The sequence below is a fragment of the Lingula anatina genome, chromosome 2, assembly GCF_051362555.1.
Source record: "Lingula anatina isolate TDL-2025a chromosome 2, LinAna3.0, whole genome shotgun sequence".
NCBI classification, from domain to species: domain Eukaryota; kingdom Metazoa; phylum Brachiopoda; class Lingulata; order Lingulida; family Lingulidae; genus Lingula; species Lingula anatina.
Window position 1 is genome coordinate 8,115,954 of NC_141768.1, and position 16,568 is coordinate 8,132,521.

At 38.0% G+C, this 16,568-nt stretch overlaps 3 protein-coding genes across 3 annotated transcripts; 2 read left to right on the top strand and 1 right to left on the bottom strand.

Annotated features, from left to right (window-relative positions):
* Positions 1-832: 832 nt before the first annotated feature.
* On the top strand, positions 833-1,819 carry LOC106172340 (putative ascorbate peroxidase). The gene has a single exon (XM_013552992.2). It carries the CDS (start codon positions 833-835, stop codon positions 1,817-1,819), a length of 987 nt encoding a protein of 328 aa, XP_013408446.2.
* A 269-nt stretch (positions 1,820-2,088) lies between these two features.
* Positions 2,089-3,404, bottom strand: LOC106172351 (putative ascorbate peroxidase). The gene has a single exon (XM_013553003.2). It carries the CDS (start codon positions 3,323-3,325, stop codon positions 2,285-2,287), a length of 1,041 nt encoding a protein of 346 aa, XP_013408457.2. The 5' UTR covers positions 3,326-3,404; the 3' UTR covers positions 2,089-2,284.
* Positions 3,405-4,766: 1,362 nt separating this feature from the next.
* On the top strand, positions 4,767-16,000 carry LOC106172334 (death domain-containing protein 1). Its single transcript, XM_013552981.2, has 13 exons — positions 4,767-5,711; positions 6,008-7,327; positions 9,189-9,600; positions 9,777-9,969; positions 11,142-11,276; positions 11,513-11,695; positions 12,310-12,438; positions 12,823-13,093; positions 13,395-13,524; positions 13,794-13,907; positions 14,067-14,502; positions 14,711-14,980; positions 15,349-16,000. The coding sequence occupies exons 2-13, from the start codon at positions 6,484-6,486 to the stop codon at positions 15,472-15,474; spliced, it is 3,243 nt and encodes a 1,080-aa protein (XP_013408435.2). The 5' UTR covers positions 4,767-5,711; positions 6,008-6,483; the 3' UTR covers positions 15,475-16,000.
* Positions 16,001-16,568: the final 568 nt, after the last annotated feature.

A 16,568-nucleotide genomic window follows, 5' to 3' on the forward strand; every position in this document is an offset into this window, starting at 1 on the left:
TCTATCCAAAATAAAATTAATTTTTGCGTTCCACTCAAGAGGTCGATTTAAAAACTAGAGATCAAAAGCCGGTGAAGGGATCGTAATACCAGAACGGTTTTGAATACGGTTTAATATACCTTGGTCATTAAGAGATAAACGTTGAAACTTGCAGGAAAAGAACAGATAACAGATAAACATCCTAATTTTCCAATCTGCTGGAACTAAAAAAAAAAAAAAAAAAAAAAAAAAAAAAAAAAAAAAAAAAAAAAGAGAGAGAGAGAGAGAGAGAGAGAGAGAGAGAAAATGCGCAAATAGAAATTATTTTTCCTTGTATAGTTATACATACATGTATAACCATAATCAACTCATCAAAATCACTATTATGTTTCATTCACGCATCTTACTTATCATACATTCATCATCAACATTATCATCGATTAATATATTGATATTTTTGAGTATTTATCAATCCATTTATATTTAGTGATCTTTTTAATTACTTTATTAATTAGATTCTGACCATTATTATGTACGGACACTTTTATTTTAGATAAGACGGGGGTGCGTGAAAATCTTGCAAAAATGTCCCCGCGAGTGAAGTGGTAATAAGTACACTGTAGTAAGGCTATGGGAAATGGACCACCTGTAAGGAGCAACCCGGAGCAGTGGGCCTATCTTTTAATCTTATTTCCAGTTGACGCCTTCAAGGCAGTGGACTGAATATATAAAAGAAATAATACGGGTGGACTTAACTTGGCATGAAAATAGTATAGAAAAGTAAAGTATAGGCGATACAATATTTTGTAACAGACTACTGGCGCGCCTTGTGTTCAGAGAGTAGGCCTTAACGATGTACTTGAGTCAATTTTGTATCGCTCTGGTTTTGCTTGTACAATGTAATGCGTTCACCTCTCTTACGAACATTCAAGTTCGCCAGACTACGACACGTCTTACCAGCTTGCTTACAGGTTACAAGGTTGGATTGAGCAGGCCACTGATTCCCGGGTCCGTGCGGCTGGCTTTCCACGATTGTGTTGGAGGCTGCGACGGCTGTGTGAACCTCGACAACGCCGACAACTCCGGTCTGCAGACAACTACAAGGGAACTAAACAAAGTATACGACAACGAAGGTTTTAACAAGCTGATGTCCCGTGCTGACTTTTGGGCTCTCGCCAGTGTTACCGCGCTCGACATTGCTGCCGGTTTCCAAGAGTGCCATACCGTTCTTTGTCTGTGGCTGCCCCGACCAGAGATAACTTTCCGCTGGGGACGAAAGGACTGTCCCACCTCCCCGTCCACGTCGCAGGTGAGAAGCTTCCCAGACGGACACGGGGACCTGTCCAGTGTCAAGTCTTTCGGCAACCATACATTCGGTTTAAATCTCCGCGAGACAGTGGCTCTCCTTGGCGCGCATACGCTTGGAACAGCCCAGAAAAACCAATCCGGATGGAACGGTAAATGGGTGTGGAACCAACATACCCTGAGTAACCTCTACTACCAAGAACTCATCAGTAAGAGCCTGAGGAGGCCATGGACCCAAATAAATGTCGGTAAGCGATCTGACAGATGGCAGTGGAACGCGCAGAGCAACGAGGGCGGCAAAGCCAAAGGTGGAACAATTTTCATGCTGAACACTGACATGAGTTTGTACAAGGACATAAAGGTTGACTCTCAAGGCCGCAGCAGTTGTCCAACAGCCGCAACTTGTGGAGCGTCAGAGACGGCGAGAATCGTGGAAGAATATGCTGCCAACAACGCCCTCTGGATGAAAGAATTTTCAGCAGCTTTTGAAAAGATGATTTCCTACGGATACGATAACTTGGCGGTGCCAAACTAAGGCCACGACAGGATAATTTTTAACGATCGTTCTTGAACTTTAATTGTATTGTGCATTTTAGATCACCCCAGTGAATCACTTAAAAGGTCTGTTTTGAATTTTCAATAAGGTTTCCCATTACAACGGTAATTCCTATTGTCTAAACAGTTACTTTGCTGTGTAAATTTTGCTTCTTTGTTGATCTGAAATAGAAATTCAAAATACAAATAACTCACTCTCTCTCTCATTCTGTCCGTCTTCTAAGCAAATAAAAAACACTAAAACCAATGTAGAATTTTTGATCATGTTATATTATTCTCGCTTTCAGAAAAACATGTAACGGAAATTGATTTCTTACTACAAAATTGGGTGGTAAAATAATTCTCAATTGAAATTTATCACCATAATATTAATTTTATATTGTGTACAATTTTCAAAAAGTGAATTTGAATTCCATTCCATTGGAGAATACCTCCTTCGGTATGTTTATCCCGGCAATTTTAAGTCGTCGTAGCCATTGCTTATCATTTTCTCATACACCTTGGAAAACTCTTTCATCCAAAGAGCATTATTGGCGGCATATTCTGAAACAATAGATGCTGTTTCAGAGGCTCCACATGTGTCGAAGGTACACTTGCTCTTCCCATCAGCTTCGAGTTTCAGATTTTTGTAAAGACAGACGTCGGTGTTAAGCATGAAGCCCACTGGATTGCCGTCCCATTGATATTTTGGCGTGCGTGGGGGTGGGGTGGGTCTGTTAGGTCTAAAAGGTCTAAAAGGACGAAGTGGCCTTTGTGGTCGCACAAAACCGCTCTGTGTCCAGTTGAAATTAGGGTTTACCAAGATTTGATAGAACTGGTTGCTTAGTTCATCGCGGCGTGGAACCCATCTGCCGGCGAAACCAGACTGGTTACGATGTGCCGCCCCCAAAGTGTGGGCCCCCATCAGAGCTACCACTTCACGAGTGTTAAGTCCAAATTCCTCTCTAAAATATTTTTTAACATGTGCTAAATCACCATGGTTATTGGGGAGTTCTCTCATATCTTTGGTTGTTGGTGAACTGGCGCAATCCTTGCGACCCCATTTAAAGGTCACGCTTGGCTTCGGCACCGAGCAAAAACGACCGCGACAGCGTTGGTTTTCAGCCGCCAGCTCAAGAGCTGCTATTCCAGCCAGTGCCCAAAAATCGGCCCTTGACATGACTGCTGAGAATCCTTCCTTGTCGTACACATCTCCCAAAACCTTGACGATGGGCTCTAAACCTTTGTTATCCTCGTTAGCAAAGTTGATGCAGCCATCGCAACCACCGACGCAGTCGTGGAAGTTAAGACGCACTGCTGTCGCGAGCAAAGGTGTGGTCAGGCCCCCGTTCCCACCGCCCGGGGTGGTTAAGACCGCTTTGTAGTTTTTAAGAACGGTGCGGAGGCGAGTTTTTGCTTCCGACACTTGTTTCGTTGACAGGGAATTGTACCCCGCAACTAACGATGGAATGAACGCCACCACAAGCCAGATTTCAAATCTTGCCATGGCTATCCTTTCTTTATTGAAACTGACAAGGCATAAGCCATTTATACCTTAAAATAAGGCTCATCTTCGTGGAAGGTACCATATGTCAGACGTGAAGGCCACGCTATGAAATAAGTTGATTATATTATCGGGAACTTGAAAATTATTTGCATAAATTGAAAATTATACTAGTCGATGACAGGAAAAGAAAAGTAACTGCGATTATTTGTCTGTGTGTAAATTAAAATTTTTTTCTATTTATCGATATTCTAAAAATTATAGTATTTATTTCACTATAATTTTAGAATAAATTACGCAACTGAATGCATAACCTTTAATCATGATTGTGAAAAAAATTGCTAGCCTTAGCGTGTTTTAAACACCCATAGAAGAAATAAGAATATGGTTCAACTAAATCAATGTTCATACATGGTTAACGCTCCGTTAAACTACTAATTTTCAACGGCCCTTAGTAACCCTAAACTAAGGCTCTCTAATGACCACCTGTTAGTATCCACAGCTTTAACATACGGACTTGAGTCGTATCGATACATAAGTTACCGATACTTGCGTTACCAGATTGCGTGTAGATTGTTGTTGTTGTTGTTGTTTACATTGTTAGTTGTCCGTCGGCGCAACTATATGAGTGCATGTGGCGTCATGCATGCAGGCGCGTTTGTTTCTACGTTGCACATTCCTCTTTGTTACATTGTCATACCGATTTTGATATCCATCGATACATACGTTACCTATGTTTTAATAACTGTTAGCTGAAGTACCCCGAATTTCCCGGTGTTTTGGAGAGCAAACAGTGCCCTTTTGTAGAGTTTAGAACTATAATTTAGTTATAGTCAAAATTCTAATTTCAAGAGGGGAAAATTGATGCGATATAATTTTCATAAACCGAAGGGGGGGGGGGGGTCAGGACCCTTATGACACCCCTCTAAATTCGCCACTGCTGTAGCGTCTGTGGGGTTCGGCTCGCCCTGGCTGGGGGCCATAAACGCTGTTGTTTCTGCTGTTTCTGTGATACCAGCCATTGTGAAATATTCATTGTCGTACATCTTGACACACATTTCTGTAATTTCTGTGAACATTTAGAATGTTGAAAAACAATTCAAATCTCAGTCTAAAACAAAATATATTTAAAAAATAAGACATTAAATCAATTTGTCAAATGGAACCTCAAATACTTAAGTATTGGGTGCAATAATAATAATAATAGCTATTTGATTAAAGGGATAATAAATGTTCGTTTTGGCCAAAAAATGAATTTTCCCGGAGTAAACAACAATTTTCCCATACTTACTAATGGTTAACGAATTCATTTCTTCTTTCAATGGTAGTCCCTTTTTTATTTATTTTTTTTTCTTAAGAGATTATTACAGAGTATAGCCATCTATGGAGGTCAGAATAATAGCTATAACATGTATTTCTATACATGTATTTCTATGAGTTGTTTACAATGTTTTATTGTGAAATATAGATCTTATACGAAGAGTTGTTATCCCTTTAATGAACTGTGCATGATTCTTTTAAAAATAACGAGATGACTTTACTTATCGTGATATGGGGAGAAAGGCAACGAAATATTTAAGAAATATAAAGGAAATATAAATAACAAGAAGGTTAACAACACCAACAGAAAAAATCGTTAATTTTCAAGTCTGCAAATCCAAATGTTTTAAAATTGTTTGAGTCTATTTGGAAATAACTGCTAATATCAAACGATCAGTCTTGAGGATGTGGTCATCTCCGCTACCGCACTGGGATTGAGTCCACACTGCACATGTGGATGAATTAACGGTGGAACAGGCGTTCACAGGTAAAAGTAGAGGGTTTGATAGTCTTAGAGCGTTGAATATATAAGCAAATCCGGTATTGAAATTTTGTTCTCATGATCCAAGGTACAAGAAATTCCGACAGAATAATCTGTTGTGTATTTCTACTCAGGACCTAAAACGCAAGAAAGCCCAGACACAAGGAAACTTATGAATCTTCTAACTGGTGCAGTTGTACATTTTTTATTCTCTTGTAAGAATTGAACACCACACAAAAATAAAATTGTCTATAACAAGACAATGTTATTTTTTTAAATTATTTTATTTAATTATTTTTTTTACCAAAGGCCGACTACCATGAGAATATTTCTGATATTGTCTTCCCAAGCTGTTGCAACATTATTTTGACCGACAAACAAGTAATAGAGCATGGCAAACACTCCAGCGAAATAAGTCAAATTTAGTATTTTACAAACCAAACCGTATTCTTTGATGTGTTAATTGTTGTTATGATAGTAAAAATATTTTTTCCAGATGTGGGCATATTCTTATTGACAGAACGGATTTCGTGCGTCATTAAACTAGCATCTCGATGTAATAAATGGAAGTTTTGTAAATACTAAAAGGTTAGAGAAACTAAAAGCTCCAATCGCACAATACGCATTATGCATAGTAATACCATTTAATGCATTTTGTCCTATTCAAATCAAATTGGTTGAGTAAACGAAATTATGATTTTAACACACAAGCCCTGGTGGCCAAATTCTTTACCATGAGCATGCTATTCTTTCGCGTTCTATTCAAGCGTTCTATTATTTCACCATATTTAATACGTAGTCAGTTGACGTGCTTATATTTACTTTCGGTGTATGCACGGCTATTTTGGCATTCATGAGCTCTGTTTCGGCTGTTTGTTTTTCAGTCAATGACGTGAAGTGTTTCTCTATTAAGTGAATTTGCAATCAATAGAAACGGAGACCAGATTTACGAGACAGAGGCTGACAGAGAACAACACAGATTGTGTCTGGAGCTCTAACCGGCGGGGATGCCCTCACGGTCGTATTTTTTTGAATGCGCAATTCATACAACTAGCATACGACCTCAAGGGCATTTTTTATCTCGCTCATTCAATAACCAGCGTATTTGTCGTCGCGAACACTGAGCGACATTCTAATTACTGAAGGGTATTGAATTACAGGCTCAGAACTGGTGCAGAGACCTCGGTAAGCTGGAACAATTTTTAGTTACAACACAAACCAACTACGGTGTCGTCCGGTCCTCCTTGTTTGTAAGAAGTACCGTAAACTTTGGTAAGGATAATCCTGGTATTTATATAGGAATATCGAAGGTAGAAATCGGGCAAGACAAACACCGTTATCGCACCTAACAACCATAGATATGGAGGGGCGCTGTAAATCTAATAGTAATAAACACCAATCCTTGGACAGTGGTCCGGGTGGATCCAGCAAGCCGTATCTTGGACATGGTACAGACAGAGACAATAGAAACAGCCAGAAGGAAAGACCAAAGAGGCCAAAAACAAGTAAAACTCGGACGAAAGGCGCAAGCTCCACTGAGGTAAAGGATACAAGTCATACAACCAGAGATGACAACGCGAACGTCATCAGTAATGGCTTGACCCCAGACGACAGCGGTGGAGTTGTGGATTCAGTGGCCGACAATTTGGAACAAAGTCTGAAACTCACTGAAAGTGTCGACGCTCACGATCAAAATAACCCAGACATGCACGGTACGGAACCGAACGGTGAGGCAATGGGGGACGATGCAGTCTATGTGCAAGACGGCGAAGAAAAAATAAAAACGGAAGAGGAAAGTGTAACCATGGAGAGGTCCAGTGTGGATAGTAGTGATGACCAGGAAGTTGATGACAGTAGACTAAGCAGACAAGCGGTGGCGGATGACGAAGAAAATCTTAGAAAATTCGAAGAGGAGTTCGACCCTAAGAAGCTGAGTTCGTCTGCTGCGAATTTTGACAGTAAAGCATTCACTGGGAACATCCAAAGCTTTATTGATCGTATGCAATCAGATTCGTTCGCTCGTGTTACACTAGACTTTCCGGCAAACGATCTGCAAAATCTGACTGCAAAGATATCGTCTGCACTATTAGAATTCAGAAATTATACCCTGTATTCCCAGAGTCAGCTGGAAGAGTTGAGAAACAAAATCACCGAGGTCAAAGAGAATGTAACAGAGCAGCTTCACACGGTGGATACCAATGCAGGTTAGTTGAATCTTAATGGTGGTATTAAGTTTCAAAATGTCAAATATGTGCTCCTGCATAACATCGAGCCCATTTTACTGAATGACATAGAACAAAAATGATAATAGTTTTGTTAAAGGCATTGGGACATAGATTACTGTACCTTTCATTACATGAAAACAATCCAGGGTTTCAATATTTTTCTCCCAATGGCTAATGTTTTATTCATTAAAAACGTTGTAAATATTCAGATGTGCTTGGCATATAATCTTTTTTAATAATTTCATTCCATACAAACAAAATGCTTTGGCACGCCCCTCATTTATAGGAATTTTTTGAGAGATCTCGAACTTCAATGTTTTAATTTTGTAGTCCATACAATCATGCCAAAAGATTACGCAACTTCCTTTACCCTGAAAATTATCGCCCAGTATCTTTTAAAATGAAAGAAAAATGAAATACCTTCTAATATTAGAATGAACACGACATACACGCCTCCCTCGTCATCTCTGCAAAATACTTTTGCTTTAGACTATTTTTCTATTTAATCCTACACGTTGGTATATTTTCTTTTCAAAACAATGGTTAAAATTAATTTATTGCAACGATAGTCATTATGTCGTATTAAGCTAACCTTTGTATTAGATATTTCTCCTTGAGTTATCACTCCCAGTGATTTATCACTAAGTCTAACTAGGTTGTTTGTCAATTTTGTTATATATGTCTCACGTCAAATTGATTGCGAGAACGATACGATGTAATGATAAAACAGCGAATCGGAGAACTGTCTTATTGCATGTGCATGTGCATGTGCATGTGAAATGAATATAATTACGGTTTCAGTTCTAAAAAACTAGTAAATGCAGTGTTTAGCATTAAACATCTTAAGGTCACTTAGAACAGACGTAAACTTAATCTCAGCAAAGTCAAGTTAGTTCTCTCTCGTAAATAACAAAGAAAAACATTACACTTTAGTTCAGTGCCTAGTTTTTCAGAAAAGTTAAACGCTGGTTTTAACTTAAGACCAAAAAGTTTAGTCAACTTCAATCTAGGATAGCTCAATAGTATCCAGATATCGGTCATAACGGTAACCCTTTCTTACTTTTTGTGAAACAAGTCAAATATCCTCATTCAAGTGACCTGCCACACCTTTATCTTGAACCAAAGCGGGCTAAAATGCTCGGTCTAAAAGTTAAGACCAACTTTCCACATAAATTTTATGTTTATGTGAGAAATGGGGTCTAGCTTACTGTGACCCTAGTTCCCAGATAACATGGCGTTGGTATGGGGACATTTAATCCTGTCATACGTAATCGCCATCAAATTCTGATCAATAGCAATATGATTGGGCAAAGATAAGGTGGATTTTTGAATTGTGATCCTTGACTTGCGACGTTAAAAACAAGTCTAAATCCCGGGCAAATAGATTTCTGGTAAATATCAAAACTCAACGCGTACAGATATGGAGTAATTGATTCAGCGTTCTCTCGATGCTGTGCTACTGAGGAATCGTATCAACACAAAAAGAATGATAGCTTAAGATAATATCCCAATAGACATTCTAGATTATTGCCAGATAACCCTTCGGAACTGGTTTAGATAAAAATTAATAACACTGGACACAGAAAAAGTTGAAAAAAAAAAACAATCCAATCAAGCTAAAATTATTTACTTATAATGTAACCTAGTTCTCATAAATCTAGTTCACATTGCAAAAATGTTTTCCGTGCGTTTGTTTTTCCATGCGTTAAGTTAGTTCCTTGAAAGTAAAGTGCCAAATTATGTTTCAACCAAAACAAACACTTAAATCTGTGTAATAAGTGTTATAATTGTGTAGTTAATAAATCTACCAATCGATTTTCAAAATATTCTCTTTTCATAGCCGCGGCTCAAGATGATGATAGCGACATGGTTGCCAGGAAGGCATTGGAAGCCAAGTTGGCCAGGTTACACGCTGATATCGCTGAGACGGGGGTGGAGTTGGCCAAGACCGCTAAATTCTCGGCAGAGACTGAAAAAACGGCCATCGATGCTTCTCTGGTCGCAGAACATGCTGTTCAGGAGGCCGAACGAATCAAGGCAGAGATGGAAGAAAACCAGCGACTGGAGGAAGAGCGCAAGCAGCTTGAAATAGCGCGGAAGGTGGCCGAAGAGAAAAGGAAAGCCGAAGAAGAGGAGCGCCGAGCTGAAGAAGAAGCAGAGAAAATGAGACTTCTGGAAGAAAAGAGGAAACACGACAAAGAAAGTAAAAAGCCTGAAGAAAAATTACCTTGGGAAGATTGGCCTCTCTTTACGTAAGTTTTCACATATACTTTTTTGTACTTTTATTAACATATCAAACAAAAAACTTTTTATTTATTTTTTATTTAATACCCGATGTCAAAAATAAATGTTACAATTTCACCTCTCAGTGACAGTGCTACCATTGAATAATTTCCAGATTGCAGTAGTATAGTTTTGTTTTTCACAGTTTTCGAACTGAAGGTGGGTCTTTTGATCAAGGCATAGCATCTTTGATTCGAACCGATGGTGAGAAAGTGAGAGAAAACTCGGTCCAGGTTCAAGTGATCAATCCTTTGGAATCCAGCTTCCCTTACGAAGACAATGAAGAGTTGGTCAGTAACATTATAAATGTCACAGCAGCAGAGGACTGTAAGTGGAAGGTAAGTTCAATAACCACAACTTACCACACTTACATTCTACCCTCAACGCTAAACTTCCAAAGTCATGTCGATTTAGTTTACAGCATTTCTTTTAAAATGAATTAAAACATAATATAAAATATACAGTAATATTTAGATAAATGGGCTGAGAAGGTGAATATGTAGGTTAGACAGAACTGACGGTTTGATTGGTATAGTTTACCCAAAACCAAGTGTGTCTCCCTGGTAACGTCAAGAGATAGTTTACATATGTCGGTTGGTGTACACATTATATCACTTCACTGTTTTGGAAGTCGAAATTTTTTAGACCTACTTAAGTATATTGTGCATTAGAAAGGAAACTAGATGAACGGGATATGTTTTACTCTTTATACAAGGAAGTTAAACTGAGTTCTGTTAGCTAAAAAGGACAAGCGTTTTATTTTAACACCGCTACAGAATACACGAGAGAACTCTTTCCTTTTAACTGGATTATGGAGTGGTCTTGAGATAAACACCGTTGAACAAACGGGTCCCTTTTAAAGACTTGACCCAGGCTGTTTGCACTTGGTGATGATTTGGCAGTGTATATTTACTAACTATGACGTGTAATACCAAGTAGCTATGGTTTTTGTTGACAGATTAGTCGTAGGATTGAAGCGTGTCTTACCTATACTCAAAGTCGCCTGTAATTAGCTTTTGAGGCGTTGAATTTACTGTATATTTAGATCATGTAACTTCGAATGGACATTTTACATGTCGTCAATTGTTGCCCCTGTGTAACCATTAGTTTTCTGTATTTTTACCTATGTAATACAAGGCACATATCAATACAAATTTACCGGTATGTAGTTCTTTGAAAAGAGCAAAACACCCCCCCCCCACCCCCCCACCCCAAAAAAAAAAAAATAATAATAAAAATAAAATAAAATAATAATGATAATAATAATTATATATAATTTTCTTAAACTAGCCCTTAATTGTCTAGCCAGTGTGTTAGGAATCGTTTGTTTTCACTTTGTTTCTTACTACGTGATATAAATGTAGGTAGGTTTTCGGTGTTAGTATCCTGCACTGCGGTTGTTGCAGTACCTAAACCGTCATCATAATCGGTTAAAATTTCCTCAAATCTTAAGTCACAATTACATTATTAAGAATATCGTTATTATGATTTATCCCAAACTTCATTTTAGGAGCCCATCTATGTGGCTATCCCCCATTGCATGTCACGCACCAGCGCGCTGTCCCGTGAACCCGTTGTGAAGGCGGAGGTGAAGGGGAAATGGAAAGAGATACCGTCATATGACATGCATTTTGAACACTATAAGGTACATGTATATTTCATTATTATGTGTAGAATTCTCTTGAGCATATATTTGCGTGTATCAGTCGCACAAATGAGTGAACACCCATACATGTATGAGTTTTTTTTTCTCATTAGAATTTTCTGTTTTCGGTGACAATAACGTACGTGCTAAATGGAAGCAAGGAGTTATAACTCCTTGCTGGAAGCGAGTTGGCAGCTTCAGTCTTACGGTTATTGTTTATATCTATAAATTTTCAGGATGTCAAGTTTGTCCAAACCAAATTACACAGCCCAGCGTGTTTGGCGGTAGTAACACGCTTTAAGAAAGACCATCTTCACGTGGGGAAGAAAGGAGGTAAAATTATCTCCTCTGTTGACCCTCGTATTACCTTCAACGTGGAACCACAGACTTTCAGCCGAAAAGAGAACATTCAATGCCAGGTAGCTACTTTTATTGATCTTATTTCAAACATTATTTTAATGAAAAGGGTTTAAAGTATAAGTCAATGGACGTTGATTTTTGTTGGCAAGACAGCACATAATACTTTGAATTGACCATTTAATACCATTGACTAATATGTTAACATCAGCACTTCGTACATGGTATTGTTGAAAAGGTGCTATGTCTATGTTCTGGTATGGAATAATCCGCCTAAACTAAGACAATCCATAATTAAGGACTAAGAGGGATGCTCGTAAATGAAAGGGGTTAACTGTAAGAGCGAGAACATAAAAGAGGTGGGATTTTTTAAATTTTTCTCCAATCTGCTAATTTCTAAAGGAAAAATATGATGCAATTTGGGGCATTTGTTTTGCAGCACTGGGAACAAGCCATATAGGCTACTTCTGTTAGTGTTTGTCTGTTCTCCTCTTCGGAAGGGAGATGGGGTGTAATACGCTTGCCTGTTTTGTCAATGTCATTCAGAGTTGTAATTCAGAGTTGTCCTTTATCTTTTTATATCAACTTGAACGCCTTCAGTTTATTTCGTCTAACACAGAAAGTTTTGACGGCTTATCGTTGGTTCTCAGTCATAAATATTACTTTAATGGTGTAGGTACAGCCCGTCGACTCAGCGTCTGTAGCAGACATCAAGTTGAGATTTAAGCATTGCCGAGGACTTCTGACTTCGAGTGCCATCATCAATATGAAGTGGGACAGTGAAGCGTTTGGCAAACAGATAATAGTAAGTGTCCACGATTTGATAAATGTTCATATGTGCATAAGTGAACATCCTTTTTGCTGCATTGCCTGTGTTGTCTGTTTCATCATAATGCATGTTGAAATAATGACAACAATAACACGTTTATCTACCTTGTAGTGGGATCGTTAACCTTAATGGATAGAGAGTGTACTTGTATTCATATGACAATGTTTTTGCTATTGACTCGTTACGGGTACCAGTTCCTCCCTAAATGGAAACTATTTACAATAGCTTTCCTTCCTCATAATAATATGAATTATATCTGAACGAACCGGTTTTAACGAGAATTGACATTTGGCTGCAATAATGAAACAAAAGATTGCAGTGTGAAACTAGGAATATATGAACATTCACATTTATTTCTAGATGACTCTTCCCTGTCCACCCAATCCAGTAAAAGCAAGGAAAGCTGCGGCAATCAAGGCAGAAAAAGAGGCGAAGATGAAGCAACCGGAACGGAAGGTCGCCGTGAACATTTTTGATGCTGCGCCCAAGAAAGAACCAGAAAAGAAAAAACCGGAGAAAAAGCCGACTCAGCAAACCCAAGCACAGGCAGAGGCGCCCCCTGACGAAGAAACCGACTTCAAGCGACAAGAACCCACTAGATGGTACATGGGGCAGTACGGAGGAAGCGATGGTGAGGTTTTTGTGGGTTTGAGAAATAAGAATCGTTTAAATCATTTCTGTCATGCTTTGAGAAATGACTGAATTACCAGTAAAATATTTTGACAAATCCGTGTGCGATTTTATAATGCTTGGCAAATTATCAATTGCCGAAAAAAAAAAGCGCTTGGCTGTTTTGTTGTAATTCTTAGTCTTATTTTTTCTTACTCTTATCATTAATAATATTACATTGGTTATGATACAGTTGGTATTTCACGTCATATCAAATAATCCATGTCATATCAAATCACTCAATGATACGTTTCACATTTTAGATGATGAAAACGATAACCTGTTCCTGTTATATTCTAATGAGAAGGGGAAATGGCATGCAGTTCCCGATTTGCATTTCTCACAAATAAGACTTGATTTGTTAGAGTTCGAACTGAGAGAGCCATTAACTAGGTTAGTATTACATAAGAGCGTTGTGGTTTGAAAACAAGAAAATCACAAGGACAGAATAAGGAGGATACAAAACATGTTATTGAGCACACTAATCAACATCTTAAGTCAGTGATTCATATCTTTTTGCTCTCCGTATGCCCATATGATAGTTTAGACTTTATTAAGCCCATTCTTTGTTATAAAATGCATTGTAAAGTTTCAACAGCGAGATAATTGCATAAAATGCCAGCAATCTATTTACAATCGCTATTTGCAATTTTGATTTCTAGGTTCATGGTTCTTAGAACGCGAACGACAATAGGTCCTAACGAGGCTGTTCATATGGCTGCCTCAATAGAGAGCTATGTGGAAAGCAGACTCACACAGATTATACTAAAACAAAAGTGAGTAAGACTGATTAAATATTTATATTACAGCAAATAGACCTAGAGTATTCTAAGTAGTTGTACACTATTATATATAGCTTATCGCTTTTCAATTTTCCACTGGTCGATGGTTTTAAATGAAACAAGTGTGAGATTAATAAATTATGCAAATTTCAGAACCGACGATCCTAATGAAATCATTGTGTCGTGTGTCCCTGCGAAAGAAAGTGACAAAGCCCTGCAAAAACTAAATGAAGAAGGTTACGAAGAGGGGCCTGGAGCCAGTTCAGACATCATAATTAATGAGGGAGACGTCCTCGAAGTGCGCTTCCGCGGAAACATCAAGTCCGAAGAGAACAAAAGACTGAGAGTAGTCTTCAACTCACACTTGAAATCAACAGTTAATTTCTACGCTTGTGAATTGGATCAGTATCTTCAAAAAAGCTTCCCAGTGTTCAAAGGCTTTGCTCAGATCTACAAGAGGGTAATGGTATTACGGACACCGCAGCCCAGTGAAAACAGTGACGGCGATGAACCTAATCCACAGGATTTGAAGCCACGGTGGGAGGAGGACTGGGAACTTGTTAGTGAACTTTTGGTCACATTACCCAAGGTATTTACCATTATCTTTTCTCTCTAGCATTTTCTAAAATTTTGGGTTATCACTGAAGGGCTTATCACAATCATTTCAGGCAATTTTGTAATCCTTGCTATCTGACATATTTTTACTGAAAGCTGTGTACCATTCACACTTTCTTTATGAAAGTTTTTGGTTATGAATCAGTATTTATGTTACAGCAATTGTCTCTCTTTATTCACAGGAGCATGTGGTCCCAAGTAAACCAATAGAAAAGGCGCCAATTAGGTTAATCAATACCAGCGATCCGGTCACCGAAGAACTGCTACGCCGTTTCGCTGAGGATCTGGGAGACGAATGGAAAAGATTGGCGCACTATTTGAATGTTCGGCGCACGCGTGTTCAGGCCATCTTGAGAAACAATGATCTGGAAAGTAGCGAGAGTAAAGAGGACCAAGCTAAATACGATATGCTGATGACCTGGGTGAAAAGGGTGCCAAAAGGAATGAATAAGGTATAGTCATTTTTGTTAATCAACTTGTCTTTTCACCAATTCATATTTCTGTTCACTAATTGCAAAATCAAAATAAGCGCTTGTTTTTTTTTTTTTTTTTTTTGTAATTAATTAAGCTTAGTGCTTTAGTTTATTTCAAAATTATTTTTATTACTTATCAAGTAGTTGCCTGTAGATTCAATAGCAAGGCAATCGAAAAATGCACTTGAACAAAACACAGTAACATTTTTTATGATCTGTACGAGTTTCAACAAGATGTTTAGCAGCATACAAAACACACTTGATTTACTAACTGTAAATAACGTACCATATGCTTCTGCACTGTTGGATAAAATTGTTTAATGATTTGCACTCAATATCGTTGGCAGGTTTCCATCCTGAGTTCTGCGTTCTTGAAATGCGGCAGACGGGATTTGGCCGAGGAACTGCGAGACATCGAACACGATTTTTTGGTGAAGAAAAACAAAGCACGTCAAATTTCGGCAAAGGTATAAGCATCATTGGGACTGTCAACAGACTCGCTTTGAAAAAGAAAAAGTTATCATAATGATGGGAATAGACAGAAATTAGCATATATCGACAATCAAAAACCTAAGAAATCTAGTGCCAACTGAAAGATGAAGCCATGTTTGCATGCATAAAAAAGCTGTGGACCAAAGTTGTTTATGGTATAAGCTTTATACAGTATATTTTTTTGATTGAACAGAATTTTAAAACCTTTTATCTTTATGGAGGGTCAAAGCAATGATCTTTGATTTTTTTTATGCAATTGATTACTTTTATAGTTTGAGAGGTTTTATATTCGCTAGTCGCACCAGCTTCAGTTTTAGGGATCGTTTAATATGAGTCAAATCTTTATTTTATCTCAATCTTTTCTAAACTTGTCTTTATCTATTTATGTAAATTATCTAAAAACTTCACTTTCAGGGTCCTTTCTTTTTGTGAACTCTGTGTCAAATATATTTATTTGTAACTCCTTATTATTATTATACACAATAAAGGTAACTTTTTATACTGCAATTACACAGTTCCTACATTGATTTATTTCATTTTAAACGTTGAGTTTTTAAAAATTCCGTTCAACAAATTCCAGTGAATACTGGAACTTTTTCTCATTATTTGTCTTCCCTTATCCTTTTATCGTAAATGAAAAGATAATTTTTGTTAAAACTGAAATTAACTGTAAATAGGATAAATCAGGTGTCACCATGAGATCTTGTATAAAATCCTGAAAATGCTCTGAATGCAAGTCGGTATAGGAATTAGTTCCTGTGCAATTTCTTACCTTAACGCAATCGATATTTCCCATCTAACGCAATAACCTTAGGTGCCCAGTCGTGCCTGTAATATCTTGGCCACCTAGTCCAAACATCGAGTTGAAATTACAGCAAATAAATCAGATGGCTGAGATGCTGTGGCTCAGACACATGTCAGGTCTGGTCGAGGAGATCCTGGCAACGCTTGGTGATTACAGTAAAGTAGCTAGTCAGCACGGATATTTGCAAGGTTTTGTGCTTATCAAAACGTAAATCATCTTGGGTAGATATCCACGGCTTTTTGATGATTAATGCAGATAAAAATGTTTAAA